At 46.3% G+C, this 13,833-nt stretch overlaps 1 protein-coding gene across 1 annotated transcript; it reads left to right on the top strand.

Annotated features, from left to right (window-relative positions):
- Nucleotides 1–1,314: 1,314 nt before the first annotated feature.
- On the top strand, nt 1,315–5,335 carry LOC123430394 (translation initiation factor IF-2-like). The gene is made up of 2 exons (XM_045114261.1): nt 1,315–2,927; nt 4,929–5,335. The coding sequence occupies exon 1, from the start codon at nt 1,442–1,444 to the stop codon at nt 2,900–2,902; it is 1,461 nt and encodes a 486-aa protein (XP_044970196.1). The 5' UTR covers nt 1,315–1,441; the 3' UTR covers nt 2,903–2,927; nt 4,929–5,335.
- The last annotated feature ends 8,498 nt before the right edge of the window (nt 5,336–13,833 follow it).

Raw genomic sequence — 13,833 nt, 5'->3', positions numbered from 1 at the left:
CTCCTCCACTTGGGAGAGCTCGAACTTCGCGAGCATGTCCTCCTCCGAAAACTGTCCTGGACCGGCGCCGTGCCTCGTTGTCATCGTCCGAAGACACCTCCTCTGACTCCTTTTGCGGTAGCGCCACAATCTTCGACCCAAACCTCCTCCCACATTGGCGCCACCATCTTCGTCTCCACCACCTCCTTCGCTGGCGCCTCCATCCCCATGTGCCCTCGTGCCTCCTTCTCGGTACTATCTGAAGGCATACCATACGCAATGCATGCGGCATGATGCATGACACGGGCCTCCTCCATGATCCACATCTCCGCCTGGATCTCAACAAGCCTAGGTTATCTTCTGGCAGACCATGGCGGCGGCGACTTCGACGAACCTCCAATTGGATGAGGACAGTGAGAGGAGGGGGGCAACATGGACGCCGACGGGAGGGATTAGAATGGGATGAGCAAGGGTTAACTCGTCGTCCGGCTAAAATAATTACACCTTGTCCCTCGCGTGGCGCGCTGGAGCGACGCCATGCGGCGACATGAATGTGCCCTCATCGTCCTCACCTAAATTTGAAAATACGCTCGTCGTACCGATAGGCTTCTGTGTGGGTCCCAGTCATTAGTCCATCACGGAGAATGTGCCCGGGCTCGTCCAGGTGTCCCCGTATTCGCCCCACATATGGGTTGGATGGAGGGGATGGGGATGTTCCGGTTGACCCAAATGTTTGGACTAGGTTTGCAAGGTTTGGTTGAATGCCATTTTTCTGTCCGGCCAGTGACCGGGCAAGGCGTGCTGGTGTTTAGGAGGGATATGGTGCGATTGGTTGGATGTTCTGGTAGCCTAAAAAGTCTTTATTTTCAAATCATCCTGGTCGTTGATTCTTTATCCGGATGAACTTAGATAGTTGCACATTTTCTAAGACGCGTAAATGGATGCATCTAAATGTATTTTTAATTCTGGATACATTCGTTCTTATCTATTTCCGCAACAAGTAATAGGAGTACTACATATCTCCGCACATAACTCAATTCCGCGATGTAGAACTTGGTTGGCTGAGAGAGAAAAAGAACTGGTCCACAAAAATATTATCTTTTGCATTCTTAACACCTCCACATAAGATGCTTGCAGCTTGTCCTTGAAATGTTTCCCATGTGTTCGGTTTGGTACGATGATACTTGCAGATCATGGACATTCAACCTTGTGTACCACAGTACCAGAATTTAGAGCGCGTTTGGTTTGGTGTGATCAGTCGAGAGTGAAGAGTCTAGACAGCACAGGTCCTTTTTTTCTTTTTGACCATGTGGTGAACTGCATTTGGTTTCTTCTTCTCTTCTCTGAGCTCAAACCAAACCAGAGTCGCCGTCCGCCAGAGTTTAACCCAACCAACCAACCAACCAACCAAAGCACGCACGCTAAACCCCCACTCCTCCTCGTAGCTAGCGCCTCCATCTCCATGGACGCCGGCGGCGAGCTCAATGCGGCCGACGGGGAGCCGATCGGGGCCATCCAGTACGCCCCCTCCCCCAGCGACATCTTCGACGACGACTGCGACGACCTCTACGGCGACGTCAACCTCAGCTTCCTCCCCCTCCCGCCGCTCTCCCCTTCCCCTTCCTCCCCTCCCAAGACCCCCTCCCCCGGCCTCTCCATCCCGTCCCCGTCCCCGTCCCCGTCCCCGTCCCCGTCTCCAACCCCGCGCCGCAATCCGTCCCCCAAGCCGCACCCCGAGCCCCAACAAAACCCCACCCCGCAGCACCAACCGCCGCTTCCTCTGCAAAAACCGCCCAGCCCGCGACAGCCAAAAGCACCCACCTTCCGGCACCCGCCGCCGCGGCGCGCGTCGGGGCACTCTACGTCGTCGTCGTCGTCGTCCACCGCGGCACTCTACATCGGCGACCTGCCCTGGTGGACGACGGACGCCGAGGTGGAGGCCGCGCTCGCGCCGCACGGCGCGCTCGACGGCCTCTACTTCTACGCCGACAAGTGCTCTGGCAGGTCGCGCGGTTCCTGCCGCGCAGACTTCCTCCGCCCGGCCGCGGCCGCCTCGGCGGCGGCCGCGCTCCACGGGCGCGTCTTCGACGGGCACCACTGCGTCGCCTCGCTCTCCTGTCCGCCCGAGCTCCGCCGCCTCGGTCCTGACCCCGACGCCTCGGCACCGGCCCCGGTCCCAGCCCCAGCCCCGAACCCCACCCTAGGCTGCGGCGGGAACGCGAGCAGCGTGACAGCTGCCCGGGGCAAGGTGGGGTATTTGGGCGATGGGTCGGCTGTGGGACCCATGGCTCCCCGGCCGCGCCAGTTCGCTGCGATGATCGGAGGCGGCGGCGGGTTCCCGTCGTCGGTCGGGCAGTACAATGCGGGGATGGGCCCTGATGCGATGCCTCCCATGGTGCCGCCCCATGTGAACCCGGCATACTTGGCAGCCAGCAGAATGGCAATGGGTGGCGCTGGCACAGGGATGTGGCATAATCAGGGGATGGCCGGGGGCTTATGGGGTGGGCTGCAGCCATGGAATTTTGGAGGCTGTGACATGTCATGGCAGCAGCAGCAGCAGCAACAACAACACCGGCAGGCGCAGCAGTACCGGAATGGGAATCGGGGCTATGCAAAAGTGCGTGGCACCGGGCAGGGAAGACCAGGTGGTAGGAATCAGGACAGGGACATTGGCAATGTGAGGGGCAACCCAGATAGGAGGCAGTATGGCCATGGCGGCGGCGGTGAACGGCCCAGGGAGAGGGACCGGCATCGGGAGTATGTCCTGGAGAGGGAAAGGGGGCGTGAGAGGAACTGCATTGAGAAGGATCGGCACCAGCAGTACGCTGAACACGATGACTGGGAGAGGCGTGGCCGGACAAGATCAAGGAGCCAGTCAAGGGACAGTGATGATGATGGTGATCATCCGAGAAGGCGGCGCTGATTGTGCGCAACCTGCCGGCTAAATGGTAATTGGAATTCCAGTCCAGGACACAGAGTATTTCTAACTTTTATACTTTCTACTATGACTAGCACATCCTGTGAAAATTTGTCCCAGTCCCAACATATTATGGAATATGAAATGAATGTATATTTCATCACTATGCTACTCATGCACCCAGTTGTGTTTTTGTTGTCGATGTTCTAAAGTAGGGAGTCAGATTGGTCACATTTGTCTCCAAATTGTGTCGAATAGACCACTGTAAACATTTCAATGTTGAATTTGATGTGTTTCATCTTTTCTATAGGGTCTATTTCGAGTGAACATGGATATGCTTATTCATTAAGAATTTATTTTTGGTGAACTTGAAGTCACGGCTTTTTTTACCATAGCGAACTAAAATGTTCTATTCAAGATATTTACTGTGGTCTTGTTTGATTATTCGTTAAATCTATCTATGTGCTAATCCAATTTAGCTTTGGTTACAGCTAGCTGTGTTGATGTTTAGGACTTCCTAGTGCGCCTGTTACTTGAAACATGTGCTAGTTGTTGGCATTATCCTTGAAGGTTATGTGTCAAATTATAACAGTAGAACAAATTCTGTCATACATAATACTCATTACAATTATTATTTTGCCATAATAATTTATGCTTCCTTTTCACGCCTGTGCCAATTGAGTGCTGCATTATCCAATTTAAGGAAGTAATCATGAGCAAACAACGAGTAGAAACAAATGGGTGCCTGATATGTAATACAGTATCAGATAACTAATTAGCTACACTGCTGGCAATACCATCGATCAGTATTTTGGGTCATGTTGTGCTGCATAGGAACCAATTTGAGATAAATACTAACTAAATTACCCTATGCTCATCCATGCATCTGCTGACCATGTACCGTATGGTGTTGCCATGGGCGCGCCTGAACTAAACAATGTACCAAATTCAGTCAATTTCCATTGCATGTCATCTATGGCATTTGGAAAGAAGCTTTTATGCCTCAATGTCTCTCATCAACCCAACTGAGACACTGATATCTGACCGCAGAACTGTCTCGTCAAATTCTAGCTTATAAATCACATTAAGCATTTCTGTCAGGAACCTGAATATCCTCTTCTTCTTTTCTTAACTATTTTCAAATCACATGCTTTCTACTCCCTCTGTACCTAAATAATTGTAGTTGGAAAGAACTAGTCTAGTTCTCCCCAACTACAATTATTTAGATACAGAGGGAGTACATCTTGAATCAACACAGGTGTTATGCATTCGACTAGCATAGCACAAAGGCACTCTACATCTAATTGGCCTAAGCAAGTTAGCTATGACCAGCATTTCTGGATCCTAGTAGTTATTATGCTAATTGCTACTCCCTCCGTCCGGAATTACTTGTCGCACAAATGAATAAAAATGGATGTATCTAAAATTAAAATACATCTAGATACATTCATTCCTGTGAGTATTTCCAGACGGAGGGGGTATAAAACTCTGTTATCAACTTGTTAAGCCAAAGTTGTTTTTTTCACGCTAATTCCAGCTTGTTATGTGCTCCCGTTCTAGATACTGGGAATAGATTGTTAATTTCTTCTGTGTAGCTTCCTGCTGAAAAATAGAATTTGAAGATCCGTTTTTATCGTTTTGGGCCACCTTTAAGCTATTTCGTGTGAGTTGTGAGGGAAGGTTGTTTCATTGCTGCAAGAATGTTTGATAGGGAGGGGACGGTGAAATGAAGGGGATGCATATTTGTATAGTAGTTAGAGTGGCAGTGATGATCTTTTACTGAAACAACCGGCGCCAAAGCATGAAGTCACACATAACTAATTTCCAGCGTCAAAAAAACAACAACACATAACTAATTTCCATTTGTAAACAGATGATTTCAGTTACTAATTTCTTACGTGCTCAATTTGATCAGAATACCAGTTACCTACATAATTGATTGATTATACAGTTACGAATGTGTGCTTTGTAAATGTGAAATGATCTTGTACAGTTGTTGAAATATGCTGACTTTGCTCATTCATATCTGCAGGCATGCTATTTCAACCTTTGGCGTCCCTGCTCGGCCACTTCTGCTCTGCCCAGAGTAGATGCGGACACAAGGCTTACTCGGTAGTACTATGAACTATGGTCAACTTACTACGAAAGAATTAATTGAGAGATAGACATAACTGGACATATTATCTTTTGCACTCCATATTTAAATATAACTTATGGCACTTAACTCGGGGAACCATTCTAAGATAGTGGTCCTACATTTGGCCTGAATGATCGTGTGTTGCGCTTAACTCGAGGAATATATTTGGAAAACTGTTGTAATCACAGTGTACGTCCGTCTGTAGTCAGCAGTCTGTGGTTTAGCTTTGTTTCATGTGATGCAGAGTATGTTTGAGATGGTTACGATCCTAGTGATTTTGCTTATGGTTGTTTGGTCACCCATGTTTGTGTCTCTGGGTTGATGTATTCAGATGTATCATTGTTCATTGCGTTGGAGTTGTGTCGAATGTTGTGTACAAGGTAGGTTAGAGTTGAATTTAGTGTGAGTTGTGTTGTGTTTACAGGAAAAGGAGTCGTGTCTTAATAGAACACTTATATCCTAAGCTTCTTATATAATACCGGGTAGACACATGATGAAACATACGCCAACATAGTATCATAGACACGTAAGGAAAGCCAGCGGCGTGTGCCAGTGGCCGGAGTGCGGTATTGTGACGGTGTTACGGAAGGAAACAACAGTAGTTACGTTCCGGGAATGTAGTCATATTAGGTTCCCGGGAATGTAGTCATATTAGTGAACCTAATTAACAGATCTCGATGTTGTGCCCCGTATGATTGCTCGGTCATCGGATAATGGACAGTGTGGCTTGGACTAATTCTAACAAGAGCCGGGTAGTTCGGAGGTGGATCCTTGATCTATAGGAAGAGTCGGAAGAAACTGTCAAGAATTTGGTCGATCGGATTGATCCGGAGCTGGTGCTATACTGTCAGGACCGGATGAACTATCGAGATGTATTTAGGAAGAAAAGGGGAAAGTTCTCCCGAGCTGAAGTATATTCCGAGTATATGCTTGTTCACAGACAAGGAGGAAAAATGATCACGATGCCCAGCTCGCCACAACCCGGCAGCTAATATAGGCTAAAGGGTTTTACTGAAAACGGAATGAAAGCTACAGTTCGACAAAGGTTTTACTACAGTTAATATCTGACGGCTCACGACGAAGCGGTACGCGAGGAAGTGGTTCTCCACCGTTGGATAACTGAATCTTGTATGTGCCTCTGTCTTGCACTTGTGCAGAGCCTGACATTGCCCCCTTCTTGAACACAGCGTGTCCTCACGGTGTTGTAGCATCTTGGCGCCACTGCAGTGTTGTTGCTTTGAAAAATTCAGGGAAGGTATATTTGATAAAATCTGCATCCTCCCAAGTTGCTTCTTCTGGTGACAGGTTCTCCCACTGGATTAACCACTGCACCATTGGTTGGTTCTGCCTTGGGATCTGTCTCACCTGAAGAACTCCAGCAGGCCCTGTTTTGATTGTCCCATCCTGATTGACCATAGGTAGATTGGGACTCGGGATGGACCGAGAACCCACATGTTTCTTTAGTTGACTGACATGGAAGACAGGGTGAATCTTGACATGATCAGGAAACTGCAATTTATAAGCTGACTTGCCCACCTTTTGTATGATAAGAAAAGGACCATAAAACTTGTATTGTAGTTTAAGTGCTCCTCTGAAACCAAAGGCTGCCAACCTGTAAGGGGCCATCTTGAGATACACCATATCTCCCACTTCAAAGGATCTCTCCACTCTTTTCATGTCAGCATACTTCTTCATTCTGTTTTGAGCTAGCACCAGATTGTTTTTCAGTTGATCCAACATATGTTGTTTGGCTGTCAGAAAATCTAGTGCCTCACCCTCTTCAGGACTAGGAATAGCCAGCTCACTAATGAGAGGAGGAGGATAGCCATAAAGAGCTTGGAATGGTGGCATTTTGAGACTGGTATGATAGGTGGAATTGTACCAAAACTCAGCTAAAGCTAACCAAGAAGCCCACTTGCTAGGAGCAGTAGTAGACATACACCTCAGATATGTTTCCAAGCACTGATTAATTCTTTCTGTTTGTCCATCTGTTTGAGGATGATAAGCAGTGCTATATCTCAGTTCCACTTTCAAGGCAGCAAATATGCCCTTCCATAACTTGCTTGTGAAGATCCTATCTCTATCAGATATAATCAATTTAGGTGGGCCATGTAACCTAATAATCTGATCCACAAATGCTTGAGCTACACTTAGGACTGTATAAGGGTGTGACAGTGGAATGAAGTGAGCATATTTTGTAAATCTGTCCACCACTACCATGATCACATCATATCCTTTTGATATTGGTAACCCTTCCACAAAATCCATAGATATGTGTTGCCATGCTAAATCTGCCACAGGTAAAGGGTCAAGTAATCCTGGTTGGAGGCAGTTCTCATGCTTGGCTCTTTGACATATAGGACATGCAACAACAAATTATTCCAATGCTTTTTTAAGCCCAGGCCAGTACAAGATGGACTTCACTCTCTCGTAAGTTGCCCTGTTTCCAGAGTGTCCTCCTACAGGGGAGCTATGTAATGTTGCTAACAGTTTGTTTCTTAAGGGTGGAATATTCCCAACTAGTATTTTCCCTTTGTATCTGATGATACCTGAATGAAGAGAATATTCACCTTCTTTGTGATCAGGTTGTAAGAGGAGTTTTTCCAACAAGTTTTTACTGTCAGCATCTTTTTGATAGTTGTCCAACAATTCCTCAGCCCACATAGGAGTTGCTGTAGAAATGGCCATACATCCAGGAAGCACTCTAGAAAGAGCATCAGCTACTTTGTTGTAAACCCCCTTCTTATACTGGATAGTGAAATTGAACTCTAACAACTTCATCATCAATTTATGTTGGATTTCTTCAGTCAACTTTTGATCAGTGATGAACTTTAAGGATTGCTGATCAGTTTTGATAGTAAGATTATTTCCCAATAGATAGTGTCTCCATCTTTTCAAAGCTTCCAGAATAGCTAAAGCCTCTTTTTCGTAGGTGGATAGTGCAGCATTTCTGGGGCATAATGCAGAACTGTAGTAAGAAATGGGTCTTCCTTGTTGCATTAACACAGCTCCAATACCTTTGCCAGAAGCATCAGTCTAATACAAAAGGTTGAGAGAAATCAGGTAGTGCTAATACTGGAGCAGAAATCAATGCTTGCTGCAATTGTCTGAAGGCTGTATCTTGTGCTGATTGCCAGGAGAAGTTGCCCTTTTTTAGAACATCATGCAAGGGTCTACATATTAATCCATATCCTTTTATGAATCTCCTGTAATACCCAGCTAGGCCCAAAAAGCTTCTGAGCTTAGTGATTGTATCAGGTACAGGCCACTCTGCAATAGCAGATATTTTCTTTGGATCAGTGGCTACTCCTTCAGCAGAAATGATATGTCCCAAGTATTCCACTTGCTGAGCAGCAAAAACACATTTAGATAGTTTGGCAAACAAGCTATGTTCCTTTAGTGTTTCCAAAACAATCTTTATATGTTCCAAGTGTTCCTTGAGATTTTTGATGAATATCAAAATATCATCAAAGAAGACTAACACAAACTTCCTCAAGTATGGAGCAAATATGGTGTTCATAAGTTCTTGGAAGGTGCCAGGGCCATTTGATAATCCAAAGGGCATCACCAAATATTCAAAATGACCCAGAAAAGTCCTGAATGCAGTTTTGTGTATATCTTCAGGATTCATTCTGATTTGATGATAACCAGATCTTAGGTCCAGCTTAGAGAAGTAGGCAGCTCCATGTAACTCATCTAACAGATCCTCTATCACAGGTATAGGGAATTTGTTTTTAACTGTTAATGCATCGAGCCTTCTGAAATCAGTACAAAGTCTCATAGATCCATCCTTTTTCTTAACTAGAATGGCAGGAGCTGCATAAGGACTCTGGCTATGCCTGATAAAATGAGCAGCTAGTAACTTCTTAATTTGCTCTTCCATTTCTTGCTTCTGGTGTTGGGGCACTCTATAGGGCCTACACTGAGGAGGAGTAGCCCCTGGAACTAGAGGAATAGTGTGATCCAGTGTTCTATGAGGGGGAAGTGTTTTAGGTTCCTCAAACAGATCAGCATACTCCATCAGCAGCTTTTGCACTTATGGTGGTGTTTTGCATCCCTCAGGTGCATTCATCATGATATTCTGAATTTGCAACAAGAACACTTCCACTCCTTTGTCCAACAGCTTGTTCATTTTCTCAGATTTCACTTCCTTAACATTTGCAACATTTGTAAACATGGCAGTACTAATAGTTTGTTGTTCTTGCACAGTAAAACTGAATTGCTGCTTGGGTATCTCAAAGGAAACATGACTCACAGCTGTAAACCAATCATACCCTAGAATAGCATCATGACTAGGAAGTGATATGATTCTAAAATTGTGTTGTAGTTTAAGTTTGCCCAACTGAAACTCACAATTTGGTGATACTGCATCAGAAATCAAGGTTCCTCCTCCAGCTACAGATATAGTCCTTGGTTTAACTAGTAATAACTGACAATTAGCATTGATTGCAAAATCTTGGTTGAGGAAGGAAGATGTCCTACCAGAGTCAAGCAATGCAACAACTCTTTTTCCATTGATGTGAATCACCACAGTAGGAGTAGGGACAGTCATTTGATGACCCATAGCAAAAGCAGAAATAAACATAACTTGCTCTCCTTCAGATAAAGTTTCAGGTGGATCCTGATTGTGCATCTCTTCCATCTCTTGTTGCACATGCTCTTCTGTTTCTGGTTGCATTAAGTGTACATTGGGTACTAATTTGCACTTATGTCCATGCATCCACTTATCACCACATCTCCAACACTCTCCCACCTTCCTGATCTTTTGATAAGTATCAGGCTGCTTTGTTGTAATTTGTGATCCAGAAGTTGTTGACACAGTAGAAATTTTTTGTGCCACATTGTTGCTGTTAGGTTTTTGATAGAAGTTGGAGTATGCTAACCCAGTTCTCTTAGGGAAGCTAGGAATAGGAGGGTGACAAGGTTCCACATCCTTGGCCAGCCAGTAAGCATCAGTGAGAGATTGTGGTCTCAGTGGTCTGATTTGAAACTTGATTCCTTCTCTTAGACCATTAACATAGCATCTCACAAACCATAATTCATTAAGCTCACGATTTTCCTCTTGAACATCAGCCATTAAATCCGCAAACACCTTGGTGTATTCAGATACAGTGCTATTCCCTTGCTTTGCAGAGTTAAACTTCTCTGTTAGATCATAAGAACCTTGTTCAGAAAATCTCTTTATCAGTTCAGCATGGAATTGTTTCCAAGCCAGTTGTTTCTTGAGAATACCAGATCTTCTTAGCCATGTATCAGCTTCACCAATAACATAAAGTTGAGCTAGAGAAACTTTGTATTCTTCAGGAGCTGCTGACATCTGAAAATACTTGTTACACTGCCTGATCCACCCCACTGGGTTTGTTCCTTCAAATCTAGGTAAATCCAGTTTTGGGCCTTTTGTCATAGATTTCATGAACTGAGCTTGCATGTCTTGCTCATAAGTCCTATAATAGCCCTGCCACATCTGTCTGTCTCTGTTGGTTTGGTAAAATTTGTTGAAAACAGGAGTGTGACCACCATCTCTTGCTGTTCCAGGTGTTCCAATAGCACTCAAATTATCTGTCCTCTGTTGATTATCATAACCAGGAGGAACAACTTGCCTATGCACCTTCAAAGGTGGTAGATGTTGTGTATGAATCTCTTCTAGCTGTTTTGTTTTTTTGTTTTCCAGTTCCAACTGCTTCCTCAAGAATTCTTTTATCAATTGTTGCTCTTGTATATCTTCTTGATGCAGAGTAGGAGAACGAACTGTCTGGCTAGAACTTGCTAGATTAGTGACTCCTCCATTCTGTCCCGCAGGTGGAATCAAAGTTTGCAGGGATTGACTGATAACTGACAACTGTTTACTCAAATCTAACACTGCTTTCTCAATACTGCCTACATGTTTTGAGATGTCACCTTGCTTGGAATCGATGGAATGCATGTCTTCCTGCAACTTGGACACATCACTACCAGGCTAGCATTATCCTTTTGCAGAACACCAAATTCATCCCTTAAGGACAGTATTTCTTGCACATCAGCTTCATCCAGAGCTGCTTTGCGTCCCATCGCCTCGATCTAAGTCACGGGTTAGGAATTTTACCAATGAATAACAGCAACCCTTCCAGAGAACTCAGATCCTGCCGCCGCCTAGATCCACGCCTCCAAAGGCATACAGATCAGCGCGAGGACATGGAATTTTACCGATCAAACAGTGTGTTCGATCAACCACTCCTGCTCGACTGATCTATGCCCGAACTAAACACCGCCACCAAAGCCACCAGAAATCTGACTAAGCTCGAACACCGCCGCCTACGCCGCTACAACTATGCCGATCTTTCTCAAAAGGGTGGGAAAAGGGTGGGACTCATGGATCAGGGAAGAATTATGTCACTCCATCATCTTTGTGGCCGAGGATCGTTTGCATCTGATACCAATTTATCAGGACCGGATGAACTATCGAGATGTATTTAGGAAGAAAAGGGGAAAGTTCTCCCGAGCTGAAGTATATTCCGAGTATATGCTTGTTCACAGACAAGGAGGAAACATGATCACGATGCCCAGCTCGCCACAACCCGGCAGCTAATATAGGCTAAAGGGTTTTACTAAAAACGGAATGAAAGCTACAGTCCGACAAAGGTTTTACTATAGTTAATATCTGACGGCTCACGACAAAGCGGTATGCGAGGAAGTGGTTCTCCACCGTTGGATAACTGAATCTTGTATCTGCCTCTGTCTTGCACTTGTGCAGAACCTGGCATATACGCGAGACGGACCAGGCTACAAGTGCACGCACGGCGTGCTTGTAGGCCCATGTCGCGGGATTTTACTCCTGTGTGGGTAGGACGGCGCGTGCGGCTGGCTTGTAGGCCCATGTCGCGGGATTTACTCCCTAGATTCGATCCAATCCAAGCAAGAGGTGGTGACGAACCGCAACTGTGTCCACCTCGGCGACGTGATGCGGGAGCGGCTCTTTGCGGACCTCGACGGTGAGAAAGAGGAGCCGAAACTTCGCCCAACCGACATTTACCAAGAGACGGTCTGTTCGGCGAGGGGGTGTTGGGGAACGTCGCATGGGAAACAAAAAATTTCCTACGCGCACGAAGACCTATCATGGTGATGTCCATCTACGAGAGGGGATGAGTGATCTATGTACCCTTGTAGATCGCACAGCAGAAGCGTCAAGAAACGCGGTTGATGTAGTGGAACGTCCTCACGTCCCTCGATCCGCCCCGCGAACCGTCCCACGAACCGTCCCGCGATCCGTCCCACGATCCGCTCCGATCTAGTGCCGAACGGACGGCACCTCCGCGTTCAGCACACGTACAGCTCGACGATGATCTCGGCCTTCTTGATCCAGCAAGAGGGACAGAGAGGTAGATGAGTTCTCCGGCAGCGTGACGGCGCTCCGGAGGTTGGTGGTGATCTAATCTCAGCAGGGCTCCGCCCGAGCTCCGCAGAAACGCGATCTAGAGGTAAAACCGTGGAGGTATGTGGTCGGGCTGCCGTGGCAAAAGTTGTCTCAAATCAGCCCTAAAACCCCACTATATATAGGAGGAGGAGGGGGAGACTTGCCTTGGGGTCCAAGGACTCCCAAGGGAGTCGGTCGAGCCAAGGGGGAAGGTCTCCCCCTCCCAAACCGAAATCCACTTGGTTTGGAAGGTGGAGTCCTTCTTCCCTTTCCCACCTCCTTCTTTTTTTTTCCTTTCCTCTTTGATTTTCTTTCCTATGCGCATAGGCCTCTCTTGGGCTGTCTCACCAGCCCACTAAGGGCTGGTGCGGCACCCCAAACACCCATGGGCTTCCCCGGGGTGGGTGCCCCCCCCCCCGGTGAACTCCCGGAACCCATTCGTCATTCCCGGTACATTCCCGGTAACTCCGAAAACCTTCCGGTAATCAAATGAGGTCATCCTATATATCAATCTTTGTTTCCGGACCATTCTGGAAACCCTCGTACGTCCGTGATCTCATCCGGGACTCCGAACAACATTCGGTAACCAACCATATAACTCAAATACGCATAAAACAACGTCGAACCTTAAGTGTGCAGACCCTGCGGGTTCGAGAACTATGTAGACATGACCCGAGAGACTCCTCGGTCAATATCCAATAGCGGGACCTGGATGCCCATATTGGATCCTACATATTCTACGAACATCTTATCGTTTGAACCTCAGTGCCAAGGATTCATATAATCCCGTATGTCATTCCCTTTGTCCTTCGGTATGTTACTTGCCCGAGATTCGATCGTCAGTATCCGTATACCTATTTCAATCTCGTTTACCGGCAAGTCTCTTTACTCGTTCCGTAATACAAGATCTCGTAACTTACACTAAGTTACATTGCTTGCAAGGCTTGTGTGTGATGTTGTATTACCGAGTGGGCCCCGAGATACCTCTCCGTCACACGGAGTGACAAATCCCAGTCTTGATCCATACTAACTCAACGAACACCTTCGGAGATACCTGTAGAGCATCTTTATAGTCACCCAGTTACGTTGCGACGTTTGATACACACAAAGCATTCCTCCGGTGTCCGTGAGTTATATGATCTCATGGTCATAGGAACAAATACTTGACACGCAGAAAACAGTAGCAACAAAATGACACGATCAACATGCTACGTCTATTAGTTTGGGTCTAGTCCATCACATGATTCTCCTAATGATGTGATCCCGTTATCAAGTGACAACACTTGCCTATGGCCAGGAAACCTTGACCATCTTTGATCAACGAGCCAGTCAACTAGAGGCTTACTAGGGACAGTGTTTTGTCTATGTATCCACACAAGTATAGTGTTTCCAATCAATACAATTATAGCA

This window comes from Hordeum vulgare, chromosome 2H (genome assembly GCF_904849725.1).
Source record: "Hordeum vulgare subsp. vulgare chromosome 2H, MorexV3_pseudomolecules_assembly, whole genome shotgun sequence".
NCBI lineage: Eukaryota > Viridiplantae > Streptophyta > Magnoliopsida > Poales > Poaceae > Hordeum > Hordeum vulgare.
The sequence above is the reverse complement of the archived record's forward strand: the minus strand, read 5'-3'. Positions and strand labels throughout refer to the sequence as shown.

Coding starts and splice junctions, on each gene's coding strand:
- LOC123430394 (XM_045114261.1), top strand. CDS start 1,442: ATGGACGCCGGCGGCGAGCTCAATGCGGCCGACGGGGAGCCGATCGGG.